Below are 15,477 nucleotides of genomic sequence, written 5' to 3' on the forward strand. Positions count from 1 at the left end.
GCCTATTCCCCCTCAGGAAACTAGGGAGATTTGGCATGGGTCCTGAGATCCCCAAAAGGTTCTACAGCTGCAACATCGAGAGCATCCTCACTGGTTGCATCACTGCCTGCTATGGCAATTGCTCGGCCTTCCGACCGAAAGGCACTACAGAGGGTATTGCATCCGGCCCAGTACATCACTGAGGCCAAGCTTCCTGCCATCCAGGACCTCTATACCAGGCGGTGTCAGAGGAAGGCCCTAAAAATTGTCAAAGACCCCAACCACCTCAGTCATAGACTGTTCTCTGTACTACTGCATCGCAAGCAGTACCGGAGTGCCAAGTCTAGGACAAAAAGGCTTCTCAACAGTTTTTACCCCCAGGCCATAGGACTCCTGAACAGGTCGTCAAACGGCTAACCGGGCTATCTGCATTGTGTCCTGCCACCCACCACCCGCTAACCCCTCTTTTATGCTACCGCTAGTCTCTGTTCATCATATATGCATAGTCACGTTAACCATATCTACATGTACATACCTCCTCAATCAGCTTGACTAACCGGTGTCTGTATGGAGCCTCACTACTTTTATAGTTTCGCTACTGTATATAGCCTTGCTACTGTTTTTCACTGTCTTTTTACTGTTGTGTTTATTTCTTCACCTACCTATTGTTCACCTAATACCTTTATTGCACTATTGGTTAGAGCCTGTAAGTAAGCATTTCACATTTGCACCTGTTGTATTCGGCTCACGTGACAAATAAACTTTGACTTGATTTGTATGCCCCATACACAGTGCCTTTGGAAAGTATTCAAATCAAATCAAACTGCCTGATCTCGGCCCCTTTTCCTGCGTATTTTCTTCAAGCAATAGGTGTGGATCTGGGCCTGTTCCAGTGAAAGCAGGATATCCTTCTCGTCAGACTCGTTAAAGGAAAAAGTTTCTTCCATTCGCTATGAGTAATCGCAGTTCTGATGTCCAGAGGTACTTCCCGGTCATAAGAGATGGTAGCACCAACATTATGTACACAATAAGTTAAAAAATAAGTTTCACAAAACGCAAAAAAACTAACTGAATAGCACAATTGGTTGGGAGAATGTAAAACATCAGCCATGTTCTTCGGCACCATCTTCAAAAGTCAGACACCTTGACTTCTTCCATATTACAGCCTTATTCTAAAATGTATTCAATACATTTCTTTCCTCATCAATCTACACACAATACCCCATAATGACAAAGTGAAAACAGGTTTACACATTTTTGCTATTTAATTTTTTTAATTTTTTTAAATAGCTTATTTGCATAAGTATTCAGACCCCTTGCTCGAAATCGAAATCGAAATCGAGTCTCGAAATTAAGCTCAGGTACATCCTGTTTACATTGATCATGAGGTGCTGACTTGCTGCACCCTCGACAACTGCTGTGATTATTATTATTTGACCATGCTGGTCATTTATGAACATTTGAACATCTTGGCCATGTTCTGTTATAATCTCCAGAAGAGGACTGGCTAACCCTCATAGCCTGGTTCCTCTCTAGGTTTCTTCCTAGGTTTTGGCCTTTCTAGGGAGTTTTTCCTAGCCACCGTGCTTCTACACCTGCATTGCTTGCTGTTTGGGGTTTTAGGCTGGGTTTCTGTACAGCACTTTGAGATATCAGCTGATGTACGAAGGGCTATATAAATACATTTGATTTGATCATCCTTGAGATGTTTCTACAAATTGATTGGAGTCCACCTGTGTCCACCATCCACCATTCTGTCTCCTATCAATAATTTAACTTTTGGTGCCAACGAGGAGGACACAAGAAAGTAGTCAAGACAATTAGCTTGATTAAGGCTCCTCCATGTACATTTCACTAAGTAAAGATATTTAAACCTCCATATATCCACTAGTTCTAAAGTGTCCATGATAGTTGTGATTTCTTTAAGAGCAATAGTTTGATAGTTTGTAGTGTGATTTCCTTTACGGTACATTGAAGTACTTAAAACTCTGTTATAATCTCCCAACATACTTATAGGATCGTATGTTGCTTGTGAGCTCGATAAATTGTTATAAATATTTTCAAAGAAGTGTGGATCATCATTATTTGGACCATATGAGCAAAAACTGTTTATATTCCAATGGCATATTTAAAAGGATCCACCTTCCTTGTGGATCAGTTTAGACAGTTTGCACATTCGGATCAAAACGGTTGTTAATGAATATCATTACCTCTTTAGAATGTTTTTGCCCATGACAGAAATACATTTCTACCTCCAAGTCTTTTTTTCCATACAACTTCCTCTGTAGTTGTAGTGAGTTTCCTGTAAACAGTAAATGTTATATTCTTTCTCTTTTAGCCAGGTATAGAATAAGCGTATTTTTTATGATCCGCTTAACCATTCCAATTATAACTAGCTATATTAATTTCACCACAATGAGATAAAAATGTCAATTATACTTACCATAATATGTGCTTGTAAACTTACTATTAAAAAGTACCACGATGATCAAGAATCCATAATGTTGTACAACGATATATGCACTGCTAAGCACACTGTAGCTGCAACTGACAAAGAAGACTTCCAATTGTCCTCCAATATCCCACCCGTTACAGCCTCCCCCCCGTACCATTAGGCAGTTGTGGAAACGGAGCCCAAATGTCATACTTGAGTAAATGTAAAGATTAGAGGTCGACCGATTATCATTTTTCAACGCCGATACCAATACCAATTATTGGAGGACCAAAAAAAGCAGATACTGATTTATCGTCCGTTTTTATTTATTTATTTGTGATAATGATAATTACAACAATACTGAATGAACACTTATTTTAACTTAATATAATACAAAAATCTATTTAGCCTCAAATAAATAATGAAACATGTTCAATTTGGTTTAAATAATGCAAAATCAAAGTGTTGGAGAAGAAAGTAAAAGTGCAATATGTGCCATGTAAGAAAGCTAACGTTTAAGTTCCTTGCTCAGAACATATGAAAGCTGGTGGTTCCTTTTAACATGAGTCTTCAATATTCCCAGGTAAGAAGTTTTAGGTTGTAGTTATTATAGGAATTATAGGACGATTTCTCTCTATACGATTTGTATTTCATATATCTTTGACTATTGGATGTTCTTATAGGCACTTTAGTAATGCCAGTGTAAAAGTATAGCTTCCATCCCTCTTCTCGCCGCTACCTGGGCTCAAACCAGGAACACATCGACAACAGCCACCCTCGAAGCATCGTTACCTATGCAGAGCAAGGGGAACAACTACTCCAAGTCTCAGAGTGAGTGACGTTTGAAACGCTATTAGCGCGCACCTGCTAACTAGCTAGCCATTTCAAATCGGTTACACCAGCCTAATCTCGGGAGTTGATAGGCTTGAAGTCATAAACAGCGCAATGCTTGAAGCATTGCGAAGAGCTGCTGGCAAAACACACGAAAGTGCTGTTTGAATTAATGCTTACGAGCCTGCTGGTGCCTACCATCGCTCAGTCAGACTGCTCTATCAAATCATAGACTTAATTCTAACATAATAACACACAGAAATACGAGCCTTAGGTCATTAATATGGTCGAATCCGGAAACTATCATTTCGAAAACAAAACCTTTATTCTTTCAGTGAAATATGGAACCGTTCCATATTTTATCTAACGGATGGCATCCCTAAGTCTAAATATTGCTGTTACATTGCACAACCTTCAATGTTATGTCATAATTATGTAAAATTCTGGCAAATTAGTTCGCAACGAGCCAGGCAGCCCAAACTGTTGCATATACCCTGACTCTGCGTGCAATGAACGCAAGAGAAGTGACACAATTTCACCTGGTTAATATTGCCTGCTAACCTTTCTTTTAGCTAAATATGCAGGTTTAAAAATATATACTTCTGTGTATTGATTTTAAGAAAGGCATTGATGTTTATGGTTAGGTACACGTTGGAGCAAAGGCAGTCCTTTTCCGCGAAAGCGCAATGCATCGATTATATGCAACACAGGACACGCTAGATAAACTAATAATATCATCAATCATGTGTAGTGATTATGATTGATTGATTGTTTTTTATAAGATAAGTTTAATGCTAGCTGGCAACTTACCTTGGCTTCTTACTGCATTTGTGTAACAGGCAGGCTCCTCATGAGGCAGGTGGTTAGAGCGTTGGACTAGTTAACCCAAGCACTTCGCCAGTGTTTCCCCAGATCAAGTATGCAGACATTTGCGCAACTCTAGTCAGGACAGGCCTTGCATAAACTTTTTCCCCCTGGCATATTTTCTGGCTGGGCCTCTCAAGGACATTCAAAGACTTGTCCTGAAGTCACTCCTGCGTGGTCTTGGCTATGTGCTTAGGGTCGTTGTCCTGGTGGAAAGTGAACCTTCGACCCAGTCATGAGCGCTCTGGAGCAGGTTTTCATCAAAGATCTCTGTACTTTGCTCCATCCATCTTTCCCTCAATCCTGACTAGTCTCCCAGTCCCTACCACTGAAAAACATTCCCATAGCATGATGCTGCCACCACCATGCTTCACCTTAGGAATGGTGCCAGGTTTCCTCCAGATGTGACGCTTGGCATTCATGCCAAAGTGTTCAATCTTGTTTTCATCAGGGCAGAGAATCTCGTTTCTCATGGTCTGAGAGTCCTTTAGGTGTCTTTTGGCAAACTCCAAGTGTTGTTATGTGCCTTTTACTGAGGAGTGGCTTCTGTCTGGCCACTCCACCATAAAGGCCTGATTGGTGTAGTGCTACAGAGATGGTTGTCCTTCTGGAAGGTTCTCCCATCTCCACAGAGGACTTCTGGAGCTCTGTCAGAGTGACCATCGGGTTCTTGGTCAACGCCCTGACCAAGGCCCTTCTCCCCCGATTGCTCAGTTTGGCCGGGCAGCTAGCTCGAGGAAGAGTCTTGGTGCTTCCAAACTTCTTCCATTTAAGAATGATGGAGGCCACTGTGCTCTTGGGGACCTTCAATGCTGCAGATGTTTTTTGGTACTCTTCTCCAGATCTATGCCTCGACACAATCCTGTCTTGGACAATTCCTTTGACTTCATGGCTTGGTTTTTGCTCTGACATGCACTGTCAACTGTGAGACCTTATATAGACAGGTACGTGCCTTTCCAAATCATGTCCAATCAATTGAATATACTCCAAATCAAGTTTTAGAAAGATCTCAAGGATGATGAATGGATACAGGATGCACCCGAGCTCATTCAAGTTGAGCTATGTTTTATTCAAGTTTTAAAGTTCTGGTGACAAATCATGCATTCAGATTCTTGCATAGATTGTAATAGCCCATGATGTGTGTAAAATACTTTTTTGAAGGTTGTACGGATTATGATGAGCTAATGCTAAGCTATTTGCAAGCTATGTGTGGGGCCATGTTTGTTGACATCATACAATGCATTCTGGTTGTCACATAAGCGTCTATCAGACTAAAGATGTTATAACAAAACAAGGTTAAGGATGGTTCACACTACTGACTATGGTGCTCTCGAGACTAAAGGTCAAATCATGACGTCAGTGATCTTCAGGTCGGAGCTCTAGAAAGATGCCTGAGTTCTTGGGTTAAAATTCCGAGTTGGATGACCGTTCAAAATGATTTTTGCCAGTCAGAGCTAGTCCCCCTCAGAGTTCCCAGTTGTCTTGAACAGACTGAAGTCAGAGATTTCCGAGTTCCCAGTTGTTTTGAACGTGGCATCAGATTGTAACTATGGTACCTGATGGTTGCCTCTCTCCAGGGCTTTTATTTAGCTTAGAAACTTCTCCTGTGTTTGCCACTCATTTATATATAAATCCCTAATCATAGTAATGTTTGCCTCATATCCCATCACATCATATCCCCCCATGATACCTTCCCCCATTTCTACCCCCCCATTCGACTTACAAATCACAATACCCATGAAGGGATGCATAAGAATAACTTATAAACCGCCCTTGACACAAAGGGTTGTTTTTAGTGAGGGTGGTGATTCTATATAGATCTCACCTCTGAGCCTTTAGAGAAGCTAGAATAGCCGGGGTGAATCTGTGACTCATACACACAAACACCAAGTAAGCTCGTGCACACACAAACATGCAGGTCAACAGCTCTCAGAGGTACGCAAATGTAATCAAATTAGCTTAACTACAGTGAGTATGATGCTTTGCCTCTTAATTTAGATCTACTTTAGACATGAAAGCATACAATTTGTGTGCCTTGAGTAGTTTAGGATCAAAGTACATAGCTTGTTTGCTTTTGTAAACATCTAGAAAATGGCTCTGAAATTACACTATTGTTAGTGCATTTTATCAACGTCATGGCTTGACAAGTGTCAAGTGGATAGTGCTTCAGACTGCCATAAGTAGGAATAGGAATGACCTAACATGTTATTAGTTTGCATTTAATTACACACATATGGTATTAAGGGTTAGTGTTGCCATCTCTAATTGTAGAAACTTGCCAATGTCATTTGCCAATCACAACAGAAATGATTTATATCATTAAGTCAAAAATAAAAGCAATTATCCAATCCACAGACATACAAGAAAAATAAGTGAAATACCTGAACTCCTTTCTTTCAAGCGTGTCAAGATATCTCAGGAAAACATTTATTCATATCACAACCGATATTGCCACTAGCCAGTGCTTTATGGCTTTCTTGCTCCCACACCCCCACCCCACCCCCGTGAAGATGGATGGTATCAATCGTGAGTGACCCACACCTTTGGCACATTTCATTTGATGCCCGGCGCTAGGTTTCTATGATGCACAAGTCCAGATGGGAAAGAGGGAGAAAAAACAAGAACTTGTGATTGAGTCAAGTCCCATTCCTCTATTACTTATTTGGAGTCCAGGCGAGGTATCGGATATGAGTCAGGCAACTAGGATTGCAAGTGCAACATGGCAACAACACTTAATATGGCAGAAGAAAATGAAAATCTTCTAGAGCAAACATATGACATTGTTCACCGACCAAATCTATGTCTCTGTGTCAGCAGATGCCACTGCATTGTATGACTGTTGGCAGGGTTTCTAGACATATGCAAGATACAAACAAAAGCATGTCCAAAACCGTACCTGCATTGTCTCATTGGAATTAACTGCACCAGTGCACACCTGTCACTCTACATTATCAACGTCAAAGATACAACCTGTCACACCCTGACCGTAGAGAGCTTTTTATGTCTCTATTTTGGTTTGGTCAGGGTGTGATTTGGGTTAGCATTCTATGTTCTTTTTTCTATGTTTTGCATTTCTTTTTTTTGTTGGCCAGTATGGTTCTCAATCAGGGACAGCTGTCTATCGTTGTCTCTGATTGGGAACCATACTAAGGTAGCTTTTTCCCACATGGTTTTTGTGGGTAGTTATTTTCTGTTTAGTGTTTGAACCTTTCAGGACTGTTTCGGTTTCATTTATTCTCTTGTTATTTTGTATTAGTGTTCAGTTCTATAAGCAAACATGAACACTTACCACGCTGCGCTTTGGTCCGACTACTCTTCTTCAGACGACGAAAACCGTTACACAACCTCACAAATGAACCCTTTCAATTCATGTTAGTCAAGATGGTAACACATCCACTTGAAAGAAAATTCAAATGCATTTACCAATTCTACAGCACAGAACAATCCAGGTCTTGCATGCTCTCATTGGTTTTTGTCAAGCAAGTATTAATCAATTCCCAGCCTTTTGTTCCAGCTGACATTATCAGCTGAGGTAGAAGGTGATTGTCAATCACTTAATCTTCTAACTACCTTCAATGTGTTTGATCCATTTGTCTAATTTGTATGTGGATGTGCAGGATTGAGGAAGCACCTATACAACATATCTCAGATCATATGTGTACCCCAGTCTAGACCTTATTGTCAGAAAGTCACCCGGATATCTTATAAACCCATAAGTCTTTGCTGCTTTGTAGTTAGGCTTAAAAGACTAATGATCCGATGCATTAATAAAGAAGCAAGGCATGACTGGTCATAACCAGTGATGTAAAAAAGAAAATGGTCTATAGGTCTATAGTCTCCTTTGTCTGCCAGCGAGGCTGGGAAACAACAGGTTAAATGTAGTCTGCAATTAAAGCACTATCAAATGATTTTTCCTTTCATGGCTGGTGATAGATCTGCAGAAAGCACCCAACAGTGAGAAACTGTAATTTACAGCCTGTCAATACATCTCATCAGCAGGATCTCACTCTCCTCAGGTGGAATATAACAAGGACCAGACAAATAAATCTGACTGTCTTCTGAGACACAAAGGCTTTGATGAGTGCTTCTACACCATTTTGGTCATTAACAGTCTACCATGTTAAATAGGGACATTGTGTCATCGTCGGTTATGTGACTGTGAGACACATGGTTCTGTTGTGCTGGGTTCTGGGGGACGTTATCGTGGTACAGTTAAATCATCTGACTTCAATCCATGCTGTCCAGCATGGGGTGTGATCTTCCTCTATCCCTCAGCCCCGGTTTAATTCAATTGAAGGCCAATTATTGACTGTTCTGACTGAGGCTTTGAAATCCCCTTCCATTTTATTCACACAGAGTATCTTCAGGTGTGGGCCTTGTTTTGCCCACACTGCATCTGAATGAATGTACACAATATTGTTTACTTTCTTGTCACTGTCAGAGAGAGTCATTTGATATCTTTGGTAATCAAATCTTTTGGAATTCTCCTATCAGCCACATCGGTTTTTCTTCAAACAGTGCTGTTAAATCTTTCTCTCTGTGAGCTTGAAGACATTTGTAAGATGTTGATGTTATTGGTCTGATCAAACAAAATGTGTGATGTGATTTGCCACAGACCCAGAACTCTAACAAAACTCCCTAAAAGCCCTCACAAGATGTGTTCCACACTCCAACTATCTAACCATTCTAAAAACATCTGTGGGACATTCATTCATACTAATAACCAATGAGGGCGAGCCAGGCACTGAAATAACTGTAAGGGCTGGAATGCAAGTTAAAAACGTACGTAAGACTGAGCATTACCAGTGATGACATGGTCTTCACTGCACAAACATGCCCGTCCTGCAACAATGGGAAGTGGGGGAAACCCAGACATACAAAACAAATCAGGAGAGTCCGATACAATGGAAGTCAATGCTTCCCATGTGGTTCCAGGTTAAATGAGGCAAATTTAAACTGTCACATGGTTCCGTATGGGATTACTGGATTATGTACATTTTGTTTGGGTGCAAATGCTTCAGTAACTTTACTGAGGCATGTGCTTTAAAAAGAGTGACAACTTATTTATGCTCTGATTCAAGCAAGGCCAGTAAATTTGCAATCCAATGAAAGTCTATAACTTTTTTGCTCAACTGCTGAAAAAAAAACATTTAATTGTCAGCTGTTACGGAGCTGCCCTGTGGTGAGGGATTTTTTGCACTCAGATCTCTCAAGTGTTTAGTCACTGTGCTTTTATTCAGGCTGCAGGGCTAAAGAACATGTTCGGCTATATAGCAGACTAGCAGTACTCTCATAGGTATTCTAAAGCATCTATAAAAATCAGGCAAAGATCACAGCCAACCTAACCTGTACCACCGAAGCGGCTTTCTCCCCGTTGCTCCAAAATATTGGTAGATCGATACTGTAGCAAATACGAAAGTAAAACTGGATGCAAATGTTATCAGGATAATCCAACTAACATGGATGAACAACTGCAATAGGATGATAGTCACAGTGCTAAGAGGGTCTTACTGAAATAGGGATTAACCCATTGATATGTTGTGTCAGACTGTCTGTACATCCTGTGCTGTAGAGTGAAAAACATACCATTGTGAAATATGTCACTCACTTTTAGTAATTAGCCCCGAAAGACCCTGAACCAGCAAAAGGACATAAGAGGGGAACTTACTTTGAGTATTCTTCATTGTCCCGGTCACATCTTGCGTCCTTATGCTTTTCCCAGTCCTTCCCATGCTTGCAGGTGGTCAAAAGAATGATATCTTCCCCATTGTGAATGTGATACAAAGCATTCCTGGTTTCTGAACCAATACCCGTCAGATATCTCTTCCCTTTGAAAACCAGTAAATATTTCCTTGATGGAGGGACATTGTTGAGTGTCAAATAACCCTTGTCCCCTCCTTTTTGAGAATGGTCTTTTGAAAACAAAGGAATGGACACATCAAAGTGTGGCCTAAAGTTATCCATATCAATGCTGGCTTTGGCTAAAATGGCCTGGCCAATATCAAAGCCCAGTTCCTCTGTGTAAGCTGGCCAGGTGCCAGAGTAAAGGTTGAATATGAGGTGATTCCTTCCGTCGTTCCATGTAGGGAGGCTCTGTATTCTAGCCTTGACATTGTGAATGTACTGGCTTGACAGCTGGTCCCGGTCCAGAGTGTCAATGCCCAGCACAAACAGACAGGCCTCGTTGACGTCTGTGGTGTGGAACCGGGAATCCTCGACAGCTGTCAGGATCTTCTGGTAGCTCTCAGACACCGTCTCCCCCTTCAGCAGGGGGTAGACGTACACCTTGAACCCCCTCTGGCAGCGGCTGAAGTCGAAGCATGTGTCCATGCGGCACCTCCTGCTCTTGTAGATGTTGTTACGGACCTCCCGTCTCTCCCGGGGAGAGGTGTGCTGGTGGTGGAGGAGAGGGCTGTCCTCCTCCTGCTCTCCGTCCTCCAGGTAGGTGTTGAGCGGGTGGTTCCACTCAGGCCAACGCTGTCTGGGCAGGCCAGGGCTCAGGGCGACTCTGTACAGTTGCTGGTGGTGGCTTTGGTGATGGAACTCCCCAATCTGCAGTCCCCACAAGTAGGCAACCAGAAGAAGACAGGCCCCTAGAGACACGAGCAGGTACCTCTTCTTGGCCTGCATGTGGACAGTAGGGCTGAAGGTGATGGGAACCAAGGCAGGAGAAGGAGCAGGGAGAACGTGGGGGTCCACACTCAACCCACGGGGATCACTCTTATCCACAGGTAAGCATGCTGCTGGTCTGAGTCACTGTGTGCACAGGATAGAACAGAGTGCCTGATAATCACACTACAGCTGGACAATATACATTCAGAGACAAGAGATGCATTGGTATCACTGATAGTGTTTTTGCTGCATGTTTTGAAACCAATCAATATTCAGATTTCTGATTAGAATCAATTGCTCAACACCAAAGTAATCTCCTTCAGACAATTTCCCACCCATCCGCAAAAGTAATAAGAAATTAATATAGATCACTCATCACCAATTCCATTCAATCACCAATCCCATTGAAGAAAAACCAAACGTTTATTCAATTAAGTCATGTATCTGGGAAAACATGTGTCCTACCTTTTTGTAATGAACACCTGTGGTAGACTACTTTCTGTTTTTGAAACTTCCAGCATTGATTGATTCCCTCTCATCAGGATGAACAGTTGATAAACACGATGTAAATACCGCATCCTAAATTATCCTAATAGCTTTTGGGACACTTAATTAACAAAAATCATGCATTTTTGTGAGGATAAAAGTCATTGGAAGCCATCTGTTGCAAAGTAACATTTTTCCTTACCTAGAATGTGGTTGCCTACGTTTACGTCAACATATCCCAGAGAACTCATCCAAAATACTGTTCTTTCATTCTCAAGGGTCTCTGGCTCGTACTTCTTGAAGAACATGTCATCACTTGCGACAGAGGTCATTTTCCCATATGTGAGGCCCGCTAAAACGTTTATTTTTATTTTTTTATTGTTATTATTCTTAGTGTAGTCTTATTTCCATAAGGGACCCCCCCACCCACCCCCATAAGACTTACTTATATAGGCCTACCTATATTTTCTGTATTCATGCAATTCTATAGTGGTGTTTACAACGGTTTGCTCACGCTGTCATCTTTGAGTGTGTCGGAATCCTGCATAAAAGTTTCCATGGAGAACACTTTAGTTTCCAAAGTTCGCTCTCAACGGGTGAATCCGAATGAGTGAATCTAGACCTGTCTCTCCATACTTCCCCGGCGCTCGTACAGACTGGCTATGTCAATTCCAATCGTTACGACTGTGGAACCTACAATGCATTGGCATATTCTTCGTCTGATGACAGTCCATGATTGTCTACCCAGCTCCGTCCGATCGACAAGGCACACATGCATACCGTGCACGAATTACTGCTGAGATTTAATTCAGGGTTATTTTCTCAATCTCTATAAATTCGCGTAAATCATGCGTGACAGTTGAATACATCCACCTGATCGGAATTGTATGAGTACATCCACTTGCTCCCAATTACATAGCAGATAAATGATACACAGTCCGTAAAGTTAAGTGTCTGTGTCACCTAAACGACACGCGCCTCAACAGTCTGGAGCCCAGCACAGCATCTTCCAACGACCAAGAGTCAAATTTACACCAAAGTGATACGGTGCGTCAAGCTTCAATCTCTCAGTCTTTCATTCACCGGGCTGTGGTTGAATCACTACGAATACAACCACAGTTCGCAGATAGGTGCTAATTCAAAATATTCCACGGGTCCTGTGGAGTTTACGAATCGTCCTGCATCCCTCTCCACTCCCATTCAGAGCAGAGGACCATGTAATGAACCTCCCACAACGAGAGGCTGCGCCTCCGACCGCGGTTATTGGTAGAGGATGCGCTGTGAGCAATGGAAATGGATGAGGGAAGCGTCGATCATTTCAAGAGGCGTTGGCAGAAACTGTAGCTGTTCGATGAGAAAGCATGTGAGACGAAGTTCGTGGTATGGTAGCCTGCCTAATCATGACGTGCCCACTACCCAGAGCTCTTTTTTGTATCAGTCGCCCATATTCACTCTTTAGGGGTGTGCTTGAGATAAAGATTGCACATAGTTTGCACTTACTTTTTTCATCTCAACGTGTACTGTAGGCTATTGTAATATTCCACTATGCATTCTTGTCTTGAATACAAAGTTTAAACGCAGAAATAGATGGTGAGTAAATTATTCAATACTGCGCTGATTCATGATGATGATGAAGAAGTGTGATAACAATGTAATAACTTGGTAATATGGTCCTGTATGTATGTCATCACTGTAGCGGACTATAACTTTAGCAACACTCCCTTGTATAATTAATGGCAAGCCTGTTATATGGTATTTCTAGACCTCACACAAACAATAAGGATATATGGGAATGCCACAGTTATAACACAGTAAAGTGTTTATTTAGCTTATTAGTGACACTTATACAATGACTAAAGAGATGCAGACCTTTTTTTGATACCATTTTATGCTCGCTGGATATTGTTGCATCTTTAAAAGTTCACCTTGTTACAGGTGGGTTCATTAGATACACCTAAAATACAACTCCATCAAAGTATTTCAATAGGAAGTTCCTGAAGATGATTCAAGTAAAGATTGTTAGATTCATTCTACTTTTGAAGAAAATGTTCCAAATTATATTGATTCAGAATCACAGTATAACTGATCATTTCGGCACTGGGTAGGGTTTGCATATCAGCTCAAATGTACATGTTTCATCGTGCAATGAATGATGCCATCTTGTGGCCGAAGATGTAACAGAAAAAGCCAAGCATGATTCAGAAAGCCTGGAATCACTCTACTATTGAGTATAACTATTGGTAAGCAACCTGTGGTAAATAAATTATTGTCTGAAATGAACGCTTTATATTTAATTTATGTTCAAATGTAATGTACAAATAACTTCACAGAATCAAATACACATGCATTAAACTCTACACAAGCAGAAGATTTCACATTCTTACAATAACCACAGGAAAACATGCCACATAAAATAACCACATTGGATGCAAGAATGCATGTGATGCATTTGCAAGTCAGAGTGTAACTTGAGAGCTGTGTTTAGTGCCTAAATGATCAAGTCAACCTATTCTATGTGCTCAAGTGAAAATCCCATGTTCCCTTTGCATTCCTCCCTTGTACGGCTTCATTAGACTCATCAAGCCATGTCCGCAGGCACAGGGGCAGGCTACGCACCACCACTATGATGTTAAATATGTAGTATCTTCATTTGAGTCAGTTAGCTACAGCAGGAAAATAATCCTGCCGCAACAGACAATGTGAATTATTATGTGGATGATAATTCATAGACATATTCGTAGGGGTTGATACATTTTTTTGTGAGGGAAAATCAAGTAAAAAATGCAAAAGGGGAAATTTCAAACTTCAGAGTCCTTTTTAAACATTAAATACACTACCATTTTTACATTTTCTGCATTGCAGGAGATGCAACAAGGTGATCAAATTAAAATCCAACATCTGTATGAGGCAGCATTTTGCCAACACTTACAGAAAGAAACTGAATCATCTCAGTTCTGCTTGCCGAGTCCTAAGAGGAATTTTCACTACTGCCTTTGAGTCTGCAAAACAACCACTGTTATGAATGTTCCCCTGTAGTGTTGTATTGGAAGCCTGAATATACTCACACTGTTTCCCATTGGTTTTTCCAGAAGGATTCCCTCTCTGGTCAGATTTCTCAGCTGTGGCTGCTAGCTGACCCATAACTACCCTATCTCCCTCCACTGGGACGATAACATCTGCCGTGCCTCAGAGCTCTCCGGGACTGGTGCTAAGTGACCATCAGCTGGCCTGAGAATATACAGTATATTGTGGCAGGTAAACTACAGTACAGATGTTGGCCCCTAGGGTTATATATGCTGGCCCTCTGGGGTGTATTCTATACACCCTGATGCCTGGGGTGCCTTAGCAGTGGCACAGCCCAGCGACAGTAGGATCAGACCACATGGAGCTCAGGGCAACAGAGGGCTCAGTGGAGCATCCACAACAGCTACATGTCAGCAGAACCACAAGCGGGTTTCAAGACAAATCAGATGCTACCAAATGAAAACACCCATCGTATTAGCACACAATTACAGTACTTGCTGTATGTCCAAGTGAGTTGTTTCCGTCACAAGCAGTGAATGAAAATATCCAATGAGATTTCATTTGTTAGGCTGAGAGAAAATTATGAGGTTTTAAAGCAAATTTCTAGCAATAGCTAAGCTCATGCTATTCTACACATTTTGCAATGAGGCTGAGAGTATGTTGTGTTTTTAAAGCAGTGAGTAGAAGGCAGTGTGATTGCATGCCGATCGTTAGGTGCTGTTTAGGAGCTGTTAGAAAAAAATATTAAAGCTGTCAAGTCAGTGCATTTTGAGGATGTATTCCTCTGAGGCAATACATCATTCTCATCTTGTTGTCTGTGTTGGTCCTGCATGGTTAGACAAGCTATGTGTGTCAATCTGTATATATGTCAGACCGCTAACTTCGTAATACCTTGTAGGCAAGATGACCCTTTTCTCTCCTTTTTGCTTTAGAAAGCTCTGTAAACAATTGTTGCCTTTGTCTGGGATATTAAAGGACATTCGTTGCATATTTGACTCATTCTACAATATGTCCACCTGTTTTCACAGCTGCTGTATCCTGTACTCCTCTGGTACTGCGAGGCCTCTGTCTATTATCTGGTGAGAAAATCATGTAATGAGGACTGTCCCAGCTTCCTCCTGGTGCTTTCCAGCAACCCCTGGTCACAGTTAAATGTTACAGGTTTCAACATTGTGCCTGAGATCAAGCATTAACACCATCTAGGTTCAGAGATATGCGATGGATGTCACTGGGAACACGGTACAGAG

General features: G+C 41.5%; 1 protein-coding gene across 1 annotated transcript in view; it reads right to left on the minus strand.

The window, feature by feature from the left end:
- Positions 1-11,593, minus strand: part of LOC109901372 (exostosin-1-like) — a 293,610-nt gene extending 282,017 nt beyond the window's left edge. The window contains exons 1-2 of the mRNA XM_031837173.1: positions 11,409-11,593; positions 9,777-10,864 (exon numbers count right to left, since the gene is read on the minus strand). Coding sequence (XP_031693033.1) covers positions 9,777-10,738 — 962 coding nt within the window. The 5' untranslated portion in view covers positions 10,739-10,864; positions 11,409-11,593. The remainder of the gene's footprint in view (positions 1-9,776; positions 10,865-11,408) is intronic.
- Positions 11,594-15,477: the final 3,884 nt, after the last annotated feature.

This window comes from Oncorhynchus kisutch, linkage group LG12, assembly GCF_002021735.2.
Source record: "Oncorhynchus kisutch isolate 150728-3 linkage group LG12, Okis_V2, whole genome shotgun sequence".
In the NCBI taxonomy this organism is placed as follows: domain Eukaryota; kingdom Metazoa; phylum Chordata; class Actinopteri; order Salmoniformes; family Salmonidae; genus Oncorhynchus; species Oncorhynchus kisutch.